This window comes from Gorilla gorilla, chromosome X, assembly GCF_029281585.2.
Source record: "Gorilla gorilla gorilla isolate KB3781 chromosome X, NHGRI_mGorGor1-v2.1_pri, whole genome shotgun sequence".
Taxonomy (NCBI): domain Eukaryota; kingdom Metazoa; phylum Chordata; class Mammalia; order Primates; family Hominidae; genus Gorilla; species Gorilla gorilla.
The window spans coordinates 148,013,899-148,039,613 of record NC_073247.2 but is presented as its reverse complement, the minus strand read 5'-3'; the positions used below and the strand labels follow the sequence as shown (position 1 = coordinate 148,039,613).

Below are 25,715 nucleotides of genomic sequence, written 5' to 3'. Positions count from 1 at the left end.
CAACATAGTAAAGACGTCAGCTCTCTTCAAATTGATATACAGATATAATCCAATTCCTATCAATATTCCATCAAGGTTATATGCAAACAGACAAGCATAGTCTAAAATTTTTATGGAAATGCACAAGTCCTAGAATAACTAAACCAATTTTTGAAAAGAAGAATAAGGTTAGAGGAATCTCTCTACCCAATATTAAGGCTTTATGTAAAGTTACAGCAATCAAAATAGTGTGGTATTGGCAGAGGGATAGATACATAGATGATTGGAACAGATGGAAAACTCAGAAATAGACACATAAAAATTTGCTCAACTGATTTTTGACAAAGGTACAAAATCAACTCAATAAAGCAAGGATAACCTTTTCAACAAATAATACTGAAGCAACTGGACATCAATAGACCAAAAAAAAGAAAGAAAAAGAAAGAAAGAAAGAAAGAAAGAAAGAAAGAAAGAAAGAAAGAGAAAGAAAGAAAGAAAGAGAAAGAAAGAAAGAGAGAGAGAGAGAACCTCAACCCACACCTCACACATCTTATGCAAAAATTGACTCAAAATGGACCACAGACTTAAATGTAAAATACAAAGCTATGGAATATTTAGAAAAAATATAGGAGAAAATCTTTGGGATCTAGGGCTAAGCAAAGAGTTCTTAAACTTGAACATCAAAAGCATGACTCATTAAAAAAATCAATTAATAAACTAGAGTTTAACAAAATTAAAAGCTTTTGTTCTGTGAAAGCCCATATAAAAAGAATTTTTAGGCCAAGTGTGGTGGCTCATGCTGTAATCCTAGCACTTTGGGAGGCCAAGGCAGGTGGATTATTTGAGGTCAAGAGTTCGAGACCAGCCTGGCCAGCATGGTGAGACCTCATCTCTACTAAAAATACAAAAATTAGCCAGGCATGGTGGCATGTGCCTGTAGTCCCAGCTACTCAGGAGGCTGAGGCACATGAATCACTTGAATCCAGGAGGTGGAGGTTGCAGTGAGCTGAGATCGTGCCAGTGCACTCCAGCCTGGGCGACAGAGCAAGACTCTGTCTCAAATAAATAAATAAATAAATAAATAAATAAATAAATAAATAAATAAATAAATAAATGAATGAATGAATAAATAAATACAAAAAGAATTTTAAAAAATCTACAGACTAGAAGGAAATATTTGCAAAAGATATACACAACAAAAAATTAGAATGTATTAGGGCTGGGTGCGGTGGCTCACGCCTGTAATCCCAGCACTTTGTGAGGCCGAGGCGGGTGGATCACAAGGTCAGGAAACCGAGACCATACTGGCTAACACGGTGAAACCCCGTCTCTACTAAAAAAAAATACAAAAAATTAGCCGGGCGTGTTGGCGGGGGCCTGTAGTCCCAGCTACTTGGGAGGCTGAGGCAGGAGAATGGTGTGAACCCGGGAGGCGGAGCTTGCGGTGAGCCGAGATCGCGCCACTGCATTCCAGCCTGGGTGCCAGAGCCAGACTCCGTCTCAAAAAAAAAAAAAAAAAATTAGAATATATTTTTTTACTTTCAAAACTCAACAATAAAATGAACAAACAACCCAGTTTTTAAAAAAGGGCAAAACACATGAACAGACATTTCACTGATGAACACATGAAGACGGCACATAAGCACAGGAAAAGATGTTCAACATCATGAAGCATCAGGGTAATGCAAATTGAAAGCACAATAAAATATCACTACAAATTTACAAGAATGACTACAATGAAAAATAGTGGCAACACCAAATGCTGGCAAGGATACTGAGAAACTAGATCCCTTATACATTGCTGGTGGAATATAAAGTGATAGAGCTACTTTGTAAAACTGAAAAACAGTTTTGTAAAACAGTCTGACAGTTTGTAAACAGTCTGACAGTTTCTTATAAAGCTAAATGTGCAAACAGTTTGGAGGTTCCTCAAAAAACTAAAAATAGAGCTACCATATGATCCAGCAATCCCATTGCTAGGTATATACCCAAAAGAGAGGGAATAAGTATTTCAAAGAGATATCTGCACTCACATATTTATTGCAGCACTGTTCACAATAGCTAAGATTTGGAAGCAACCTAAGTGTCCATCAACAGATGAATAGATAAAGAATATGTGGTACATACACACAACGGAGTACTATTCAGCCACAAAAAAATGAGATCCAGTCATTTGCAACAACATGGATGGAACGGGGAGTCATTATGTTAAGTGAAATAAGCTAAGCACAGAAAAACAAACATCGCATGTTCTCATTTGTTTGTGGGCTACAAAAATCAAAACAATTGAACTCACGGATATAAAGAGTAGAAGGATGGTTACCAGAGGCTGGGAAGGGTAGAGGGGGACTTGGGGGAGGGGAAGGAGGGGATTAATGTGAACAAAAAAAAGTTAGAAAGAATAAGACCTACTATAAGATTGCACAGCAGGGTGACTATAGTCAATAATAACTTAATTGTTCATTTAAAAATAACTAAATGAGTATAATTGGATTGTTTATAACACAAAGGATAAATACTTGAGGGGATGGGTACCATGATATGATTATTTCACATTCCATGCCTGTATCAAAACATCTCATATACTACACAAATATGTACACCTAATATGTACCCACAGAAATTTAATTATTTTTTAAATTAAGAAAAAAACTAAACATGCAACTACCATACAGCCAAGCCATGGCATTTTTCCCAGAGAAATAAAAACTTATGTTCACAAAAAAAACCTGTACACAGATGTCCATAGCAGGGATTTTTTTTTATAACAGCAAAAAATTGGAATCAGCCCAAATGTCTTTCAACAGGTGAATAATTCAATAAACTGTAACATATCCATACCATGGAATACTACTCAGCAATGGAAATGAGTAAACTATTGAGACACTCAACAACCCGGATGGCTCTTCAGAGAATTATGCTGAGTTAAAAAAAAAAAAAAAGGTAATCCTAAAAGTTTACATAATGTGTGATTCCATTTATATAATATTGTTGAAATGACACAATTTTAGAAATGGGGAACAGATTAGTGTTGTCAGGGGTTAGGTATGAAGCAGGGTAGGGGGAAAGGGTGGGAAGGAAGTTGGTGTGGTTATAAAAGGTCAGCATGAGGGATCCTACTAGTATTAGAACTGTTCAGCATCAGTATGCTGGTAGATACACAAGTTTGCCCAGGTGATAAAATTGTATAGAACTTAATACATAGACATAAATGAATATAATAAAAACTAGAGAAATCTGAGTAAGATTGGTGGGTTGTATCAATGTCAATGTTCTGTTTGTTATACTATAGCTTTGCAAAATGTCACCATTAGAGGAAACTAGACAAAGTGTACAAGAATTTCCAACTGCATGTGAATCTACAATTATCTCTCAATAAAAAATTCAGTTAATAAAAAGTAAATGCCCAGCCTAGGCAACATAGCAAGACCCTGTCTCTACCAAAAAATAAAATAAAATAATAAAAAATAAATTAAAATTAGACAGGTGTGGTGGTACACATCTGTAGTCCTAGCTACTCGGCGGGGTGGCTGAAGCAGGGGGACGGTTTGAGCCCAGGAGTTCAAGGCTGCAGTGAACTCTGATTGCACCACTGCACCACATCCTGGGCGACAGAGTGAGACCTTATCTCAAAAAAAAAAAAAAAATCAAATGCAAAAGCCGGTACTGTGCTTGAGCAATGACTGAATATCCATCTATTCACATTGGACAGAAGCCATGAGGTCAGGCCTCCATCCTTGGAGGGCTCACAAACATGATTTGCCATATTCACTTTGTTCCTGTTTGTGAACAAGTGATCACTTGCACAAATAATTTGCATAAGCCTTGCTGTCTCTGTATTTTAAAGTGGAGATAATCCATGCTAATTCACAGGGGTCTGTGGGCTTAATTGCCATTTGCTCTTTCACTCTACTCAAAATTGTATTATTGTAATCATTGGGAGCTGGAGAACAGAGGTATAGAGTAGCTGAATATTTATGAGGCATTTTGTTGCAGATGTACCTGCCAACAGAATGTTAAGTAGAACATTTTCTAAGGTACCAAATTCTGGTTGTGATTTGGGTATATCACCTCATATTAAATCTATGTGTCGTTCTAGACCACATGTCACATCTGGTTTTTCTTTCAGTCAGGACCTCTATAAATATAATTCAGCATGTTGATTAGATTTGTGAGAGATAATGGTGACCAGAAACTGCCACAGACAGATCTGCCTGTGGGGTAGAAAAATATGAAATGAGTATCTTTAAGGTGAAAAGGAAACTTTTTTTTTTCAAAGTGGTGTCTGCATTCAGTTTCCAGGCAAAAGCATGAAAAACGAATGCTGCAATAGACAGACAGGCTAGAGCTTCTATCTCTGAGTCTACAGGAGAATGTCATCCTGTGAAGGAGAATACAAATAAGAAGGCTTTGAGTGAACTAGAAACAGCTCATGCTTACCTTTCGTGATGAGGAAGGAGGGTAGCACAGAGAATTGATGTATGAGGGCAAGACCAAATTGCCTTTTAGCTAGTAGAGCCCATCACCATGGAACTTTTCCTATCAGAGCTGATAATTGGATAGAGGAATTAATAGTGAGCCAAACAAAGGCCTTTATAAAGGACATAGACCATATAATCCATCTCTGCATATTTTAAGAATAGTCAACTCATAAACTAATTCAAAGAAGCTGGAGCATTAGACCAATTAACGAACCTCAGCAAATCAATGACCCCGCAGATATAGGGATGCTATGCTTTGATACAGTGTAGATTTCCCAGGATGAACTCAGTTCAGGTTATTTCATTCTTTTCAATAGAAGGGATTTCTTAAATGCAGATCTAAAAGGAATTTAATCTGCATGTCTTTGGAAGACTCTTTTTCTTCATACATTCACAGGTCAAAAAAAATTCCTTTATTTGATCATGTGTCTGAGTTGAGATTAGGAAATTATGCTGGCCATATCTTGAGAGGAACTTTAGCTTGTGATAATTTCTTTACGGTTGCTTCAAGATATTTCTGTCACCACCCATTACTTTTAAAAGCCCTGTAGACTTTTGTCATAGCTAGAAACTAGAAACAACTTAAAAGTCCTTCAAACAGAGCTTGTTGAATAAATTATACCATATCCCTTTTCTTTCATACTATTCAGCAGCCTCCCCCCAAAAGAATCAGATAGCTCTATATTTTCTGATATGAAAATGCCTCCAAAAATATTATTAAATTTTTAAAAGATGCAGAAAAGGATGCATATAATGATGAACCCAACTGTGAAAAAGAAAAAAAAAATATTTACATGTAAATTCAAGTTTTACATTTTTTCTGCAAGGATATATAAGAAATTATTAACAATCATTGCTTTTGGGGATAGACACATAGAGTAAAAGATTGAAGTGAAAGGAGACTTTAGATTTATACTTTTATGTATTTTTAAATCTTTTACCATATATATCTAGTAATTTTACTTTTAGAGGTCAATTAATTTTCAATGAATAGTTACATTAATAAAATAACTAGTAAAAATGATAAATCTATTTAAATTGTAACAGCTTATAGGCTTTTACTGAGAAATTCTACCCTTAGGAACGTGTCTTACAAAATTGAAAATCTAAATGTACCAAGATGTATGCATGAGGAAATTTACTGTAGCATTATTTGTAATTGCAAAAAATTGAAAGCAACTTAAATGGCCATCATTGATGGGCTAGTTAAATAAATTATGTTACATGTAAATTATGTTGCGTGGAATATATGTAGCCCTAAAAACAGATCTAAATATACCTATGTGTCTGTCCATGATAGTATTAAGTTAAAATAAATCAAGTTGCAGAACGACATGTATGTATATATTATTATTATTATTTTATTTCCCACTCTGTCCTTTTTATTTTATTTTATTTTATGTTATTTTATTATACTTTAAGTTCCAGGGTACATGTGCACAACTTGCAGGTCTGTTACATATGCATACATGGGCCATGTTGGTGTGCTACACCCATCAACTCGTCATCTAACACTAGGTATATCTCCCAATGCCATCCCTTTTTAAAAACGGTACACACTCATGCACATACATGCACACACTTATTACAAACCCATGGAAAAAATTTTTTAACAGACACCTCTGTGAAGAGGATAGTGAAGGGTAGGTTTTACTTGATATTTCACATGCTTTTGTATTGTTTAAATATATTTTATTCACAAACACATGTATTACATTTGTAATTTTTAAAAATAAGTAGAAGATGCTTAAAACTACTTGAAAACTAAATTTCTAATGACTAGAAATTTCACTGTTATTATTTGTCACCATGTTGTTTAATATTCCAAGACATTTCCAACTATAGTGAATACTTGTTTATTAAACCCAGGTAGGGTTCATGTTTTTCAGGCAATGTTCCCCAAAAGCCTTGTTCTCATGAATATATAAATATATATATATATAATTTATGTGTAAATAGATTTATTGAGATTTGTAACCTAGCAATGTACTCATTAAAATTTATTTTTTAAAGGTCATAATCCTTCTATGGACCATAAATATCAATTTATTAGGCAAAAGCTGAAGCTAGACATGTTGTAATCACTCATATTTATTCATATATTGCCCCCTTTGTCCCAGATATCATACAGCCAAAATCGAAATAGGTGAAATTCTATGGTATTTTACAGATCCTTCAGTGGTGAGGCAGGCAATGACTACAGCTAGTAGCCTAATTTCCCCAGGTGAATTATCAAACCAGCCATTACCTCCAAAGGAAGCTTCTAAGACATAGTAACATAGCATAACATTTTGGGGGCCACAGACTCACTTGAGACAGTCTTGTACGGTGGGAGGTGAAAAGAACATGTGTTTTGCAACCAGACCAATCTGTTCAAACCCCAGCTACATTACTTATTTGATTGGTGACATTAGGCAATTTACTCAACCTCTCTGAGCCCCTATTTCCTTTTGTATAAAATGCCTGGCACACGGTAAGAACTTAGTAAAAGGCACCAATTACCATAATATGTTAGCATGTGATGGAAACTATAGACTGCACCCTCTGAAAAAAAATCTGCCCTGTATTTTTAGGGTGTTGTGATTTCAGGAGCTTTGTCAACTCCTTCAAGGCCATTCTGGCCCCTAGATTAGGAACTCTTGGTCCAAGGTTTGGAAAGAACACTTGAAGAGATCTGAATAGTAGAGAGAACATTTACTACCTTTTTTTGTTTGTTTGAGGTGATAATTTCCTTGTTTGTTGTGTTAGATTGTGCATTATGCCCACCATGATTCAATCAGACCCAGAGGATGGTCGTCCATTAAAAAGTGTATGAAAGAGGCCAGGTGCAGTGGCTCACACCTGTAATCCCAACACTCTGGGAGGGCGAGGCAGGCAGACCTCTTGAGGTCAGGAGTTCGAGACCAGCCTGGCCAATATGGTGAAACCCTGTCTCTACTAAAAATACAAAAATTAGCCAGACGTGGTGGCATGTGCCTGTAGTCCCAGCTACTCGGGAGGCTGAGGTAGGAGAATCGCTTGAACCCGGGAAGCAGAAGTTGCAGTGAGATGAGATGGCACCATTGCACTGCAGCCTGGGTGTCGCAGCGAGACTCCATCTCAAAAAAAAAAAAAAAAGTGTACAAAAGAGCAAAATAAAACAGGGTTGTCTAGTACTTTAACACAGCAGTTAGATTTAGCTATCTACCCACAAAGTGGTAGGAAAACTCATGGCCGTTCGCTGGCCAGATGTGGTTTTAAAACACCACTGCTGAGCACATGGATATAAGGCCATACTTCCGGTTCCTTAGATCAAAGATAAAGTTACTTTAAACTGCTTTGGGTGAGCTGTTCAGGCTTAACCTACTAGTCTCTAGCTCAGTTTTGTAATCAGAGCCAGCTAGGAATATTCTATTTTGTTTTTAAGGCCCCAGAAAGAGAAAAACCAAATATCTTTGGGTAGTAGCACAAAGGAATAGCTTTCCTGTTCCTTTGCATTGGTCTAATCTCAGAGAAACAGAAATCCCCTGGAATGTTCCTCTGCAGTTAACTCAAACAGCATCCAGACTGTTGGTGAAAACATATCCCCTTAGTCTGAGAGAGCCCTTTGAGGCATGGATCTAGCCCCTACTCCTTTCCTAATAGCTTCTTCCTGGAAAGAAAAAAACCATAACAACAGTCAATAATACTCCTTCAAGAATAGGTGAAAATTTTGGGAAATGCAAAAAAATCTTGTCTTGATGCTATTATCACTGACTACCTGTGCTAAAGACTGCTGCTGCCGATAGTGGAGAGGACTGGATTTGAGAGCAGAGTGGGATTATGCAGAGAAAAGCAATCTCATCTTTCCTTCCCCAAACTCAAGAGGAGACAAATGCAGGTGTAATTCCAAGAAGCCAGTTTCCTTACAAGAACTCCATTCCAAAGAGTTCTCCCATATCATAATTGCTCTCAGAAGAAAAAATGAATTGGTTTATAAATATCATTCCCCACTAAAAGGAACAGGGACTCCTTAGTAAAATGACTGCTCCTTGGGCTGAGCAGAAAATGTACAAGAAGAGCCTGGAACATCTTGTTGTGCCAGAGAGTAAGAAAATGCTCAAAGAATGATGGGGAACATGTCAAAAGGACACAAGAGCCAGATTGAAAAACTCTCACTGACCAACCCTGGGCCAATTTGAACATCAAAATAAATGATAGTAACAGATTGTAACCCATTAAATAAAATGAGAATCCATGAGTTCATGTTCAAATAAATAAACACATAAATAAGGTTGGGTGTGGTGGCTTACACCTGTTATCCCAGCACTTTGGGAGGATGAGGCAGGAAAACCACTTGAGCCCATCCAGAAGTTAGAGGTTACAGTGAGCTATGATCATGCCACTTCACTCTAGCCTTGGCTAGAGTGAGACCCTGTCTCTTAAATAAATAAACACATAAATATGGAAGAAGAAAAAGCTCTTTCTCACAATAGAATGCCAACTAATAAATGTAAAAAAATGGAATTTTAAACATCATTATTTTGCAAACATCATAGTGATTAGTGAATCAGTCAAGAATCATGAATAGATGTAAAACCTATTGGGTGAAAGTATGGTAGAAGGGGATAGTTACATAACCTCCAAATATCTCCCCAGAAATTACTCAACAATTACAAAGGAAAAAATAATAACTTTATGGTGGAGAAATCTGACAGACATCACCAAAATCAAGTGATCAAAGTTATTATGAATAATGAGACAAATTGTCACCGTGTGTCTACTGATGTGATGCACTGAGAAGAATATAACATCATTTCTGTGGTATCCTTACCAAAAATTCATAGCCTGAATCTAATTATGAGGAAATATTAGACAAACATAAATTAAGAGACAAAATAACTGGACTGTATGCTAAAAATGTCTAGGTCATGAAAGACAAAGAAAGGCTGAGAATCTATTCCAAATTAGTCTAAAGAGACATGACAACTAAATGTAATGTGTGATCCTGAGTTGGATCCTGGGCCAAGCAAAAAATAGTTATAAGGGAAATAAATTACTAGGATAATTGGCTAAATATGAATGTGAAATGTGAATTAGATGTTAGTATTGTATCAACATCAACTTTTCTGATTTTGATCATTATAGCGTGGTTAAGTAAGAGAATTCCTTATTCTTAGGAAATACACACTGAGATATTTAGGGGTAGCAAAGAATTATGCCTGCAACTTACTCTCAAATGACTTAGAAACAAATAAGTGGTGTGTGTGTTTGTGTGTGTGTGTTCTTCTATCCTATTCTTCCAATCTTTCTATAAGTTTGAAATCATATCAAAATAAAGATAAAAGAAAACAGTATGTGCTCCTCATTAAAAAGTGATGACAAAACTAGCAACCTGGGGCCACTATGAGCAGAGAAGTACTGTGTCAACACTACCCTTGCTAAGGAAAAAAGTTGATAAGTTACTCACAGCAGCGCAGTGTCCTGTCAACAGTTGGGATGATCTTGTTGACAAGCCAAACGTCTTCTTCCCAACTAACTATATTTCCATCTAAACACTTCATAAACTCTTCGTTTTCCAGGATGTGGTCCCAGAGTTGAAAGTAGTACAAGCTGCCAGGAAAGCTACGCATCATGCTTTTAACCTCGCTGCTCCCATTCTTGAGAAAGTGCCCTAGGAACAGAGTCCCATGAGGTGTCAGGTTGTGTGGTTGATCCGTTACTTCCAGTATCCTTTCTTTATTCAGGAAGAGTTCTAATTTGCCCTTCACACCATCCCATATCAAGCATATTGTATGCCATTGAAATGAAGCCAGGTGGTGACGGATAGAAAAGGTCTTTCCCAATTTGTATAGTATTAGCTGCTGATGGTCTCCTGCAAGTCCAAGGTCTATGTCTTCTCTGCCCAGGAGGGTGTTATTAGTAATATAGGAGAAGGCCATCCAATACCTTGAGTTGTCATCCATGAATACCAGATCAATGCATGCTGTGAATCGGCTGAGTTCAGGAATGGTATCTATCAGGCTTACATATGTGTCACCTCTTCCAAAAAAATCCAGCTTTTTTCCTTTTAGTGAAAGTGTATCTGTCCAAATTTGGGGGAGGGGAAAGAGAAAACAAATGAAATTTCTGTTAAAAATTGTTTTATTGTATTTGGCAATATAGTCAAATCTGGATTATACAATATAATTATGAGTCAATACTGGTGCAAATAAACAAAAATAGTAGATGTAAAAAATCATCTCTATTTGACATTAGCATGTGATTTTTGTTTTGGCAGAAGAGTTTCTTCCTAATTATATTTTGCCTGGACTAATATGAAAAGTTAGATTAGTGTTCCCAGAGCACATACCAGCTGGACAGCTTGGAGAGGCAGTTAGAAGTGTATGGCTAGTGAAAGGGTAGGGAAGAGGCCAAGGAAAAGGCAGCTTGGAATTCAAATTTGCTACACATAATCCTCACTCATATAATCAAAAGAGAACTATTTCCGCCCACCTAACTGCCTTATTACATTCATGGTGCAACAGCAATTTGTTTCTCCAATGCCTTTTCCTGAGCCAAATGATCTGATTTATTCTGTCTCTGGGGACTGCTTCTCACTGAAAGGCACTGACAGAGGCCTGAAGAATGACCAGCTGGGCGATACTGAAACTCTGGGACTTGTTTGTACTCAGGAATGGAAGACATGGCACTGCCCTGGGTGCATCCTGATGGCCTCCTTCTGTCTCCTCACCAAGGGCGCTGCAGTGGTTTCAAGATGGCCATAGACCCCAGTTACCATTGGCTCTGGAGTCAGACAGCCTGGGTTGAAATCCACGCCCTGACACTCATCAGCTGTGGAACTTTGAGCAAGTAACTTACCCTCCTGATACCTCAATGTTTGCTTCAGTAAAATGGAGATTTGGGGCCACAGTGTTGTATGCCCGTTCAACTTTAAGGGCCACCATTCACATTATAGTCTATGCCAGATAATAGCCTCTCCCTGATGACTTTACAAGATTATTTGAAGATTAAGTGAGATGATGTATGCAAAACCTTGTTAAACATTGCTGCAGGACATGTCCATTGGGTGCGGTCTTTTGGTAAGTAGTTCGGCATTATCTTTGAAACTTTACATTGGATATGCCCTTTGTTTCACAAGAAGCTGCAGATGAGTGATGATACTATCACCACTACAAACCTTACACCCCCAGTCTACTAGGTAAATATCTGAGGATTATCTAATTATCAACCTAATTCCAGTGCCAGTACAGCCTAAGCCAGAAGATGAAGAGCTCTGTGGCAGAACTGGAACTGTAACCACTCCCTGAATTAGAGTTGTAACGTTGGGACAACCACTCTAAAACAGTGACAGCCATAACAGAACACTACAGAGGCTAGCAGGAAGTAAATAGTTCCCTGCTTCTGGGAGATGCCGCCAAATGAAAGCTTCCAGATATTCTCTGACCATATAGTATTCTCTCCCTCCATTCCTCTAGTGGACATTTCCCAAAAGCAAACAATAACATGCATATGCCTGCCCCCCCACACACTCATATACATTCCACCTGCATCACACACTCCCATGTGCAGGAACTCATACTATCCACCTGCCGGGGAGTTATTTCTGAACTATCCATTGATGAATGAGCAAATGCTTACTTCTGTCCCTGGCTTCTGTGATTATATTACTTTATCATCTTTTGTGTGACTAATAAATCAGGAGTTAATCCCACAAGACAATAAGTGATATGAAACCCAAGTCTCAATTATTGTTGGTTAACTGCCTTTCTGTTCAGCCCTCTGAAATGACGTCAGATACATTTAAGAACTGGTTTTATGGCGAGCATAAATCTCCATGGCTTAGTTGCACCTTAAAAGAGAATGTATCATAATCTCATATGGTCTGCAAGGGCCTCTCCTCTCTGCAGTATACTAATTTAGTTTTTGATTTTTTGTTTTAAGAGGGGGGGTCTCACTCTCTTGCCCAGGTTGAAGTGCAGTGGCATGAACATGGTTCACTGCAGCCTTGACCTCCCGGGCTCAAGCAATCCTCCCACCTCAGCCTTCCAGTTAGCTGGAACCACAGGCGCATGCCACCATGCCTGGCAAATTTTTTAATTCTTTTTAGAGATGATATCTCACTATGTTGCCTAGGTTGGTCTGGTCTCGGACTCCTAGGCTCAAGCAATCCTCCCACCTCGGTCTCCCAAAGTGCTGGGATTACAAGTGTGAGACATCATGCCGAGCCTGCAGTATACTAATTTAAAACCAGTTGCCAAAAGATGGGAAAAAGCAATTTACAAAAGCAGAAATATAAAGGCCAATACTATAAAAAGATGCCTCCTTACTATTTTTAAGCACAAATTAAAACAATAAGGAGACACCATTTTTGCCTACTTTGTTGATAGAATTTTGGAAGACAGAATATCCAGCTTTGGCAAGCCTGTGGGGAAATGAGTCACTCTTACACGCTGCTAGTGGGAGTGCCAATTAAGTATTATTTTTCTGAAGGGCAATTTGCCATTATCTATGGCAATCTTAATTGTATATAATTGTGTGTATCCTTTGACCCAGCAATTTCATTTCTATCAATTCATTTTAGACAAATATACAGATAGACAAAGATGAGAGTACAATGATATTTATTGCCACATTGTTTATAATCAAGAACAATTGACGAACCTGTATGTCTATCAATAAGTGACTATTTAGGAAAATTGCTACCTCTATACAATGGAATAGTGAAACAAACAAGATAGGCCTCTATAGTCATGGAGAGTTTTTTCAAGGCTTACTATTGTGTGAAATAGGAGTTATATTAAGTGCAGGTGCAGTATTATCCTATTAAAAAATAAAAGAAAAATATGCAGGTAATATGCCCATAGAAAAAAGTCTGGAAGAGCACATATTAAACAGTTAAGAATGATTATCTTTAGGTGTGAGATTAGGGAAATTTTTTACTTCCTATGTTACTTATTTCAGCATATTTGCATGTTTTAAACAATCATGTATTACACCTAAAATCAGAAAAATAAAGATGGATGGGTGGATGGATAGATAGATGAATGGATGGAGAGATGTATGGATGAATGGATAGGTAGACAGATAGATAATAGATAGATAGATAGATAGATAGATAGATAGATAGATAGATAGATAGATAGATAGATAGAATCACTGTGGCCTTACTTAAGATTCTGCAGATATAGGTAAATTCTGCTTAGACATAAGCAGAAGTGTGGTGTAGTGCAGTCTAAAAAGCCATATTTGAGTCCCAGTTCTGTCTCTTATTAGCTGTGTGAACATAGGCAACAGATGCCTGTGAAAGCTCTCAGCACAGTGTCTGGCACATAGAGAACACTATATAAAAGTTAAATGAATAGCTCGTATCACTTCTCCATGCCTCGTTCTTCCACAGTAAGATGGAAATAATAACTGCCTACCTCATAGGGCCATGATAAAAGATGATGCAATCATAACTAACATTTAGGTTATGTGTGTGAGAATGTTTATAAACTGTGCAACCCCATGTAAATGTCAGCTGCCATGTTTGCCAAGGTCACTATCAGAAGCCTCTTCCTTCCTCCACAACCTCTTTTGCACCCTCACACATGGAAGCCCAACTGAGCTGAGCCCCACCGCAGCCTCTGGGCCTCCAGCAGGGCTCTGAGGAGGCCAGACTGTGACAAGGTGGAGAGGGGCTTTGCCCTTCTGTTTGGCCAGGCAAGCAGCATTCTCTGCCGGGCCTCTCAAGGGCCTGCTTCAAAGGCCACTTGTGTCTTTGCATATGATTTCGCTATCCATTGCAGATGTCTGCTTAGATGCTGCCATCTGTTCCCTGGCAATTTTCAAGTCCAAATTGCATGATTGCTCCCCTGAAGCGTGTTCTCTCTTGATTTGGCTCCTCTGTGTCTCTTCGCCTCTATCCACTGTTTCCTTTTATTTTAAATGACATTTATTGTCTTCCTTACTCTTTTTAAGGTGTTTTTTCCATTATAAAAGTGATACTGTACAAGTTTTCTTAAAGAAAAACTGAAAAGTATTAGCAAGTAAAAAGATGAAAACAAAGCCAGCCAGAGAGTCCCACCACCCAGAGATAATCACCATTAACATTTTGGTATATTTCCTCAGTTTTTTTCTGTGCACAGGCTTTGCTTGTTTTTGTGAGGCTGAGATCATATTGTAAGGAAAATTGGGTCCCCTGCTTTTCTCACTCATAGCATAAGTGTTTTCCGTGTTAGGAAAAACTCATCATAAATCTCACTTAAATGGCTGTTACTACCCTAGGAGTGCCAAGCACCATTTTATTTGTACCGGGAAATTTCATATAACATAAAATTTACCATTTTAACCATTTTAAAGTCTACTATTCAGTGGTATTTAGCATATTCATAATGTTATGCATTATCTAATTAATGGCATATCTAATATCTAATAAATGGCATAATGTTATGCCATTATCTAATTCCAGAACATTTTCATCATCCAAAAAGGAAACCCTGTACCCATTAAGCACTCACTCTCAATTTGCCCCTCCCCTCCAGCCCCTGGCAACTACTAATCTGCTCTTTGTCTCTGGATTTGCCTGTTCTGGATATTTTATATAAAGGGAGTTAGACAATATGTGTCCTTTCATGTCGGCTTCTTTCATTTAGCATAATGTTCATCCATGTTGTACCATGTATCAGTACTTCATCCTTTTCCATGGCTTAATAAGATTCATTATATGGATGTATCACATTCTGTTTATTGATTCACGTTAATAGACATTTGGATTGTTTCTCTCTTTTGGCTATTGTGAATAGTGCTGCTATGAACATGCATGTCATTTGTTTTGTTTGAACACATGTTTTTATTTATTTGGGGTATAAACGTAAGAGTAGAATTGCTAGGCCATATAGTAACTCTATGTTTCACTTATTGAGTAACAGCCAAACTGTTTTTCACAGCAGCTGTACAATTTTATATTCTTACCAGCAATGTATGAGGGCTCCAATTTCTTCACATCTTAGCCAACACTTGTTGTTTTCCACTCACTATTATTATTGTCATCGTAGAGGTTATGGAGTGGTATCTCATTGTGGTTTCGATTTGTATTTCCCTAATGGCTGATGACATTGAGCATTTTTTAAAATATGTTTGTTGCCATTTGCATAGACTCTTTGGAGAAATACATATTCAAGTCTTTTGCCCATTTTTAATTCTGGATACCAGAACCTTATCAGATAGATGACCTGCAAATATTTTCTCCCATTCTGTATTGTCTTTTCACTTTCTTGATAGTGTCTTTTGATGTGTAAAAGTTTTTAATTTTAATGAAATTCAATGTATCGAATTTTTCTTTTCTTTTATTGCTCATGCTTTTGGTGTCATTTCATTTCATTTCATTTCTTTCTTTCTTTTTTTTTTTTTTTTTTTTTTGAGATGGAGTCTTGCTCTGTCACCCAGGCTGGAGTGCAGCGGTGCAATCTTGGCTCACTGCAACCTCTGCTTCCTGGGTTCAAGCAATTCTCCTGCCTCAGCCTCCCGAGTAGCTGGGAATACAGGCCTGTGCCACCATGCCCGGATAACTTTTTGTATTTTTAGTAGAGACGGGGTTTCACCATGTTAGCCAGGATGGTCTCGATCTCCTGACCTCATGATCCACCTGCCTCAGCCTCCCAAAGTGCTGGGATTACAGGCGTGAGACACCACGCCCGGCCGCTTTTGGTGTCATTTCTAAGAATCCATTGCCAAACCAAAGGTAGTGAAGATTCTCCCTTATGCTTACCTCTAAGAATGTTACAGTTTTAGTTCTTACATTTAAGTCTTTCATCCATTTCAAGTTAATTTTCATGTACAGTGTGAGATGGGGGAGGTCCAACTTCATGGACACAGAGTAGGTCCTTTGTAGCTGTTTACTGAATAAATAGTTGTATCCTGTATTAGGGCACTGAGTTGGAGGCTAATGGGTGGGCAGATGGAGTGCTGTCCCTTGTGCAAAGGTATCAGGAATGAAGCATTTGGCATAGAATGAGAAGTTCTGGACTGTATACTGAACTCGTGCTCTGCCTTCTGTTTTAGGGAATGTTTAGCAAAAGATCAAGGGAGAATTCTCTGTCCCTGTCAGACCCCAAAAGTAATAAATACATTTATTTTAAAAGTCAGTGAGTAAGGCCAGGTGTGGTGGCTCATGCCTATAATCCCAGCACTTTGGGAGGCTGAGGCGGGCGGATCACCTGAGGTCAGGAGTTTGAGACCAGCCTGGCCAACATGGCGAAACCCCATCTCTACTAAAAATAAAAAAATTAGCCAGGCGTGGTGGCAGATGCCTTTAATCCCAGCAACTCGGGAGGCTGAGGCAGGAGAATCACTTGAACCCAGGAGGCAGTGGTTGCAGTGAGCCAAGATCACGCCACTGTACTCCAGCCTGGGCGACAAGAGCAAAACTCTGTCTCAAAAACAGATAAACAAATAAAATAAAAAGTTAGAGAGTAAATGGTTTAAAACTCTAAGAGATAGACAATCTGAATTGTTTGTTTTTTTTTTTTCAGCAAAATCCCTTTGGTTTCTGCTTATGACAGCATTAAGTAACATCAGACATATCCTACACAGGTTTTTCTACCCTTTCTTAGAAGGCAAAGTTTCTCCTTAAAATGTTCAAGTGTTTCAAAGTTTGGGGGACTGTGGTTCCAGGTCCACTGTCCTGCACTACCTTCAGGGCAAAGGACAAATGAGGTTCTTCCATGGTCAGGTACTCTGGGCATGATCTGGTCACTGTTTCTTCCCCATGAGGTAACCTGCTTTCCTCTTTTTAATTCTAACCCAGTGAGCCTGCCAGAGCATCAGTGTCTGTGTCATTAGTTTGCCAGGGCTGCCATAACAACATACCACATACTGGGTTGTTTAAACAACAGAAATGTATCATCTCATAGTTTTGGAGGCTAGAAGTCCAAGGTCAAGGTGTCAGCAGGGTTGGTTCCTTTTGAGAGCTGTGAGAGAGAATCTGTTCTATGCCTCTTTCCTAGTTTCTGGTGGTTTTCTGGCAATATTTGGTGTTATTTGGCTTATAAGCACATGACCCCGATATCTGCCTTCATCTTTACATGGTGATCTCCCTGTGTGCATGTGTGTGTCCACACTTTTTCTTCTTATAAAGATACCAATAATATTGGATTAGGGGCCCACCCTACTGCAGTATGACTTTATCTTAACTAATTATATTTTCAATGACTCTATTTCCAAAGAAGATCATATTCTGAGGTACTGAGGGTTAGGACTTCAACATATGAATGCTGGGAAGACACAACTTGACTCAACACTGTGTGGGGCTCAGAACGCAGCTAATCACCTGGTAATACCTATAAGAGCAAGGTGAGGCTGCAGAGCAGATTTGAGGAAAAGGGCCCACCAGAGGCATCAGTTGTGTTTATACTTTGAAGAATCTGGCCACTCTGAGAGTGAGCATTCTACCAAGGCTACTCCATGCCTGCCTTATCTTGGAAGTGTCACTACCCACTCATAAAAGGGCAGGTGAGCAGATACTCACTTGAGCAGGGAGTCTTCTGGCTCTTAGAATCACAAATCTTTGGAATTCAACGTTCTGGAGCACTGAAAAACTTTGTAGACCAGGCCCTGGTCTAGCAGCCCCATGACTGTCTGAGTAGATATAATCAATAGGTGCCTGATACTGGGGAGCTCCATTACCCACATCACCATGGCCATAGTGTGCACAACCACAGAGAATCAGAGTTACTATCTGCCACCCACTGCCCACACTTTCCACTGGTCTTGTAACCAGGCTAATCCTTAGATAAACCAGGCCTACCAGATATAGAAGCGTCCAACCCTGATCCTCATTTCTGTCACCAATCACCAGCCACAGAGTTGTCCAACACATCCCTTCCTCTAGTACCTAGGCTGCTGACTCCGTTTGTGGCCTGCCAAGAGTTCTTGGCATAGGAGACAGAGGAATTAGCCTCACATAGGTCATGTGATTTTTCCTTCAAATCTTGGATTCAAGGCCCATGTCTCACCCAAAAAAAACAGATGTCCTTACTCATAAAGCCAGAAGCTCCCTGAAAAAAAATTATTTACTCAACAGCGATGGTCACTGAGCACTGACTATGTGTCAGTGTTAGAGTGCAGTAATAGAGTAGACATAACACACAAGGTCCCTGAGCTTGTCAGCTTACATTCCAGGGACAGATGCAGTCAATAAACAAGTAAAGGAAAAAACACAAATTACATACAGTACTCGGAAAGAAATTGACAGTTTGATGAGTTAGGTAATGGGAAAAGCAGAGATGAGGGGAAAGGAAATGTCTACATTATGCAGGATAGTTAAGAAAGGCCTCTCTGAGAAAGAGTCATTTTAGCTTAGTCCCAGGGGATGAAAAAAGAGCCAGGGTACAAAGATGTGGAATAAGAGTGACCCAGACATGGGTAACAGTACGTGCAAAGGTCTTTTGGTGGGACCGTGCTTGGTGTGTTTATGGAATAGTAGGAAGCCAGTGTGTCTGGAGCAGAGGGAGAAAGAGGATGCATGGTGGTAAGTGAAGCCCAAGAGGCAGTGGGAGATCAGATCATGTAGTGCTTTTTAGGTCTCATTAAAGAGTTTGAATTATATTCTAATTTTGATAGGAACTTATTGGCAAGTTTTGAGTAAAAGAGTGGTATGATCTGACTTGATATATTAAAGGATCACTCTGGCTGCTGTGTGGAGAATAGACTGTAGCAGAGCAAGAGTGAAAGCAGGGAGAACATTAGGAGGCTACTGAAGTCAGCCAAGAGAAAATGATGGTGGCTCACCCCATGGCGGAAGCAGTTAAAATGGTTTAAAAAGAGAGAGAGAGAAGAAAAGAAAAGAAAACGGTCAGATTTAGGATGTATTTTTGCGGTGGCATGAACAAGACTCAATGGATTAGATGTGGAGGGTGAGAGAAAGGGAAGAATGAAAGATAGCCCCTAAGTTTGCATAATGGTGTGTGCAGAGAAGCCATTTCCAGAAGAGGAAAGACTACTGATCATTGCCTGGCAGTGGAATTACAGGGCCCTCTACTAAGGTCTCTGTGTTGTGATGCTAACAGCTCCCATAAGCCCTACCTTGATAGACCAACTCAAAAGTACCTAGGTAACAAAAATCCAAGCCAGGGATCCTAGAAGCCCATCCACCTCTGGGCGATGAACAACATGGGGAAAACTGTTTCAGACCTACTTTTCAGCCTATGCAATTCCCTGTCAATATTTTTACTGTTGAAGGAAATCTGTACAACTTACTAGCCCGAGACAGAATATGGTGGCCAGTCACCCTCCTAAGTGACATGCTCAAGCTCAAACAGGCTATCATATGAGCCTCTTTCATCTGTCCTATGCTAGACAAATGTGCTATGCCTGTGCCAACTCAAGGAAATATGTATCTGAAAAAATTAAAAAGAAAGAACTTATGCTTCAGAGTCTAGAATGCATAATTTCCCAGGTGAAAGGCTTTGAGTATTGTTAGACAAAATGTCTGTTTCTACACATGAAAAAATGCTTAATAGTCATAGGGAAATGCACATCAAAACCACAGTGGAGTATCACTTCATTTCCAATAGGATGGCTATGATCAAAAAGATAGACAATAACAAGTGTTGGTGAGGATGTGGAGAAATCAGAACCTTAATACACTGCTAGTGGGGACGTAAAATGATGCAGCTTCTTTGGAAAATGGTCTGCGAGCTCCTCAAAATGTTAATCATAAAGTTACATTTGACTCTGCCATTGCACTCCTACGTATATTCACAAAAGAAATGAAAGCATATGTCCACACAAAACTTGTACACAAATGTTCATACAGCATTATTCATAATAGTCAAAATGTAGAAACAATTGAAATGTCCATCAACTGGTGAGTGGAAAAAAATATGAGGTATATCCATACCATTGAATATTGTTCAGCAATAAAAATAAATGAACTGCTGATGCATGCTACACATGGATGAACCTTGAAAACATTGTGTAAAGTGGAAGAAGCCAGTCACAAAAGGCTGCATATCGTATGATTCCATTTACCTGAAACGTCCAGAATAGGCAAATTCACAGAGGCAGAAAACAGATTACTGATTGCCAAGGCCTGGAGTGCTGGGGGAGGAACGGAGAGTATGGTATTTCTTTTGGGGGTTATAAAAATGCTCTGGAATTAGATAGTAGTGATGGTTCCACCACTCTAAATATACTGAAAACCATTGAATTGTATACTTTAAATGGGTGAACTGAATGGTATGTAAATTATATTTCAATAAAGCTGTATTTTATTTATTTTATTTTATTTTATTTTATTATTTTATTTTATTTTATTTTATTTTATGGGCAGGGTTTCACTCCGGTTGCCCAGGCTGGAGTGCAATGATGCGATCTTGACTCACTGCAACCTCCACTTCCTGGGTTCAAGCTACTCTTGTGCCTCAGTCTCCCGAGTAGCTGGAATTACAGGTGCATACCACCATGCCCAGCTCATTTTTATATTTTTAGTAGAGACGGGGTTTCGCCATATTGCCAAGGCTGTCTCAAACTCCTGAGCTCAAGTGATCCACCTGCCTTGGCTTCCCAAAGTGCTGGGATTACAGGCATGAGCCACCACACCCAGCCCAATAAAGCTGTTTAAAACAAATGTCTTTTCTCAAATGCCAGTCTCTACAACCTTCCAGAACAGTGCTGTCTAATAAAACCTTCTGTGATATGGAAATGTTCTGTATCTGCAATGCCTAATATGGTAGCAACCAGCCACCTGTAGCTATTAAGCACTTAAAACCTGGCTTGCATTACTAAGAACTGAATTTTTAACTTAATTTTAATTAATTAAAACCTAGCCACATGTTGCAAGTAATTACCATATTGGACAGCTCAACTCTTGAATTCATACAGAAATTTAGTTTCTCCTCAAAGTTTATCCTCCACTTCTCTTTTCTCGTGGAATTATTTTCTCAAGAAAAGATAGACCAGGCAGGGTGGGACATGCTTGTAATCCCAGCACTTTGGGAGGCTGAGGTGGGAGGACCACTTGAGCTCAGGAGTTCAAGACCAGTCCGGGCAACACAGCAAGATCCTGTGTCTATTTACAATTTAAAAAATAAAATTTTTTTAAAAAAGAAAAGATAGGGCTTTTCCTGAACCCTGGCTACACAAACACCTTTCAGAAGAAGAATTTCTTTCCCTCTACACTCCTACTGCGTCCTGACTGCCCTGGCCTAGTTTGTCTCTACAGCATAAGGACTGATTTTCTGACATGGCTCTGGGGCTCTCCTGTGTCAAAAGAATTCCTGGTCAGGTCGTCTCTGCATATGTGACAACTTCTCAGGAAAGTTGATTCTGGCCCAGATTGACTAATTGCCTATCCAATATAGAAGCAAAAGTTACTGACTGTAGAGGCTAGGTGCCTCAAAAACCCGTCCTCCCACCTCAAGAATGTCACAAAACCCCAGCCTCCCGCCTCAAGAATGCTCCAGAACACATGTTACACTCTTTCAGCCAGCAAAGCCTGTCCTACTCCACTTGGGGTGTGAGTGTGTGTGTGTGTGTCTATGTGTGTGTGTGTGTGTATATACATGGTATGAGCAAGACCTTAGGACAACTACTATAGCCCTATGTCTTCAACCCAAACCTACCCATACCCATTACACAGCCAATAGCCAGCACCATTAAGAGGAAAATCATGTTACGGACTGAATGTTTGTTTCCCCCTCCCCTAAAATCCTATGCTGAAGCCCCAACCTCTAATGTGTTGGTATTTGGAGGTGTGGCCTTTGGAAAGTAATTAGGTTTACATGAGGGCATGAAGGTGGAGCCCCTATGGTGGGATTAGTGCCCTTATAGAAGAGGAAGAAAGCAGAGCTCTCTCTCTCTCTCTCAGCCTTGCGAAGACACAGAGAGAAGGCAGCTGTCTACAAGCCAGGAAGAGGGCCCTCACCAAGAATTGAATCATCTGGCACCTTGATCTTGAACCCTCAGCCTCCAGAAACATGAGAAATAAATGCCCATGGTTTAAATCATCCAATCTATAGTATTTTGTTATGGCATCCTGAGCAAACTAAGACACAGCACTAGGAAACCGAGTCCCACATACAGCCTAAGTCCTAGGCCCTCTTCTCTCATTTATGCCTTATTTTTTACCTCCTGCTCCATTCTGCAACTATTCAGCTCTTGACCTCAGTCTTCATCTCTTCTTTCTGGCTCTGCTCTCACCCCATAGACTTTAATACAGATTTGGTTTCTCCTTCTCAACCCTTGATATTCTTCTATGGAGACAGTTTTGCTCCACACTCTGGCTCCTCCCAGTTAGAGCACCTCTGAGTCACCCTCCACTTAATCTGGCCTTAATCTCTCCCCAGTAATAATGACCCTCACAGTTGGGAGGCTGGTGACTCATCTGGAGCCTGAAGGGAACTGAACCTGAGTTATGCCGTTGTTTCCAAGGACAGGGTCTTTCTTTTCCAAGAAAAAAGTAATGAATTTCTCGGCAATCAAAGAACAATTATAATTAAATGTTTGATAACCTACAAAAAAACTTGTTTGACTCATGAATTTGAGACTTAAACAGTCTCAAACCTTGTGACTGCTTTAAATTGACCTCTGCAGGTTGAGAACCTGCACATCTATCATAATTTTCACTGACCATTATAAAAATTAGCCGGGCATGGTGGCCGACGCCTGTATTCCCAGCTACTCAGGAGGCTAAGGCAGGAGAATCGCTTGAATCTGGGAGGCAGAAGTTGCAATGAGCCAAGATTGCGTCACTGCACTCCAGCCTGGGCAACAGAGCGAGACTCTGTCTCAAAATAATAATAATAATAATAATAATAATAATAATAATAATAATTTTCACTGACTGGTGACATTCCTCGCAAACCCATGCAAACTTTTCAGTACCACACACTCTTCACTTTTTATTCCATGACTACACTAGATTCCCATATTCCACTATTCTGGATTGCTCTATACCATGCCCTGTAGCCCTTCACAAAAACCAATGGAGTTTGTGTCATATACCCCACCACCATACAGATGTTGAAAGTTTTCATCATTTCAAATTGCATGAATTCATTAAATCAGCACATATGAACCAAGTGCCTAAACTGTGTGTCAAGGCGTGTGTTGGATGCTTTGGATAAAGAAATTGGAAAAATACAGTTTCTTGCCCTTGAGGAAACAGGTAGAGGAAAAATAAATCAACTTTTTAGCAGGTAGGCCAGGTGACAAAGTTGCCACTGTACCCCATAGGCCCCATTTCAATCTCTATTATAAGAAACATGGTTTCCCATCAGGCTCTGCATGCAGCAAGAAGCCAGTGTTTGCTCTTGATGGCGATGATGATTTGGTATTTTTGCAGATTAGCTCTTACGCTTGAGGACCGTTCAAATTAAACACAGGTCAATTTCATCAGGTGTTGTCACTCACTGGCATTTATGACCTTTTAGCTAAGTACTTATGTGCTAAATAAGCAATGTTACCAACTGAATTTACTTAATGTGGACAACATTGCAGTTTACCAAGACCTTCTCCTGAAGTCTCTAAATTACCAGCTACTTCAGTGAATTGTCTTAATTATCTACTGTAAAATAGAGACAAATTATTTTCATTCCTGTCATAGAGTCTAGGGAAGGTCTGGGTGCTTCCAGAATATATGCCCATTGCTTTATGAATCTGTTACCAGCTGTTTGCATGCCTCAGTTTCCCCATCTGTATTCTATGATTCTTGCCACATACATATAATGGAGACAGAAAGACGATATCACAATGCTTCAGACAGCTTTAAATAAAGCATTACGGAGGAGAGGAAACAGCCCAAAAGAAAACCCAAATCTTCTGTTAGGTGTGCATTAGCCGCCAAATGGCATTTCAGAGTTGCTTTAAGAAATGTCAAAGGCAGTAGTCCAAGCTACTGCCTGCTTGAGGCCAGCTCTCTATCAGTAGTATAGAATGATGAATGAATTAATTCACTTACTGATGCTTCAGCTTCTTCTGTAGCCATATTGACCAAAAGGTGACCATTAAGAGGCAGCCCAGCAAATCTCCATTGGTAGTATTTTTCAAATGGTTTATTTCTATAACCTACTATACATGAGACATTGAAAGAGATAATAAGAATACATTTTCTTACCTGAGAGAAAGATAAAACTCGACATGAGAATCAATCCATAAAGCTTCTGATATATGATGTGTTCTTTCATTGTCTAAGTCTGTGTTTAAAAAGTCAAAAATATGCCCAGCTCAGATATTCAGAAAATACAATTTCTAAGCGTACGTGACCACACTTCTCCTTTGCATACCACCTAAGGTTTTTTTCCTATTGCTTAAAGTCATGTCAGCCAACCACATGATAGGCATTTACCAGAGATACCCAGCCTGGCTGAAACCTCACTGATGGATTTATCTATATACTAGCTCAATAAATTTTATTGAATCCCTTCTATGTGCTGGACACTGTGTTGCTCCCTGGGAATACAGTGATGAGAAGACAAGACACAGATTTCTGCCATCATAGGACAGTTAGCCCTGTGGGGAGGACAGACATTAAATGCATAATTACAAAATGTGAGGCCAGGAGCTGTAGCTCATGCCTGTAATCCCAGCACTTTGGGAGGCCGAAGCGGGTGGATCACCTGAAGTCAGGAGTTTGCAACCAGCCTGGCCAACATGGTGAAACCCCATCTCTACTAAAAATACCAAAAAAAAAATTATCTGGGCATGCTGGCAGGCACCTGTAATCCCAGCTACTTGGGAGGCTGAGGCAGGAGAATTCCTTGGACCTGGGAGGCGGAGGTTGCAGTGAGCCGAGATTGCGCCACTGCACTCCAACCTGGGCAACAAGTGAAAACTCTGTCTCAAAAACAAACAAAAAACCAAAATGTGATACATTCAACCCTAATGCACAAACTTCAATTCAACTACTTGTAGTTGTAATGATCCTAAATTTCTTGAAGGAATGTTATGCAAGAAGACCTTGTTGACAAAAGTAACTCATCAAATCATTTGTATTTTTAAAACAGATCTGTTTAGAGAAATCTAATCACCATTTCATTATGTTCACTCAGCTTCTCTCCTTAATTAATTGTAACTATAGTGTCTTATGTGGAAAATGCACTTAAAACCCTCTTTTCTCCAAACAAAATGGTGTTAAAACTGCAAATCCTACTGAAACATGTTACAGAAAATTGGCAGTAGGGTGCTGATGGGCATTTCTGATTTTAAATAAAATATACTTCTGAATGATTTACTACTGATTTAAACATTTCTTTTTCTATAGGATAATGCAACGTATTGTATTTCTTTCTACCTCCAAGTGGGATTTGGAATGAA

At 39.1% G+C, this 25,715-nt stretch overlaps 1 protein-coding gene across 1 annotated transcript in view; it reads right to left on the bottom strand.

Annotated features, from left to right (window-relative positions):
• The window catches only part of ADGRG4 (adhesion G protein-coupled receptor G4), a 110,481-nt gene that overhangs the window by 82,062 nt on the left and 2,704 nt on the right, over positions 1 to 25,715 (bottom strand). Inside the window, exons 2-3 of the mRNA XM_031006059.3 lie at positions 24,517 to 24,595; positions 9,889 to 10,503 (exon numbers count right to left, since the gene is read on the bottom strand). Of these exons, the coding sequence (XP_030861919.2) occupies positions 9,889 to 10,503; positions 24,517 to 24,586 (685 nt within the window). The 5' untranslated portion in view covers positions 24,587 to 24,595. The remainder of the gene's footprint in view (positions 1 to 9,888; positions 10,504 to 24,516; positions 24,596 to 25,715) is intronic.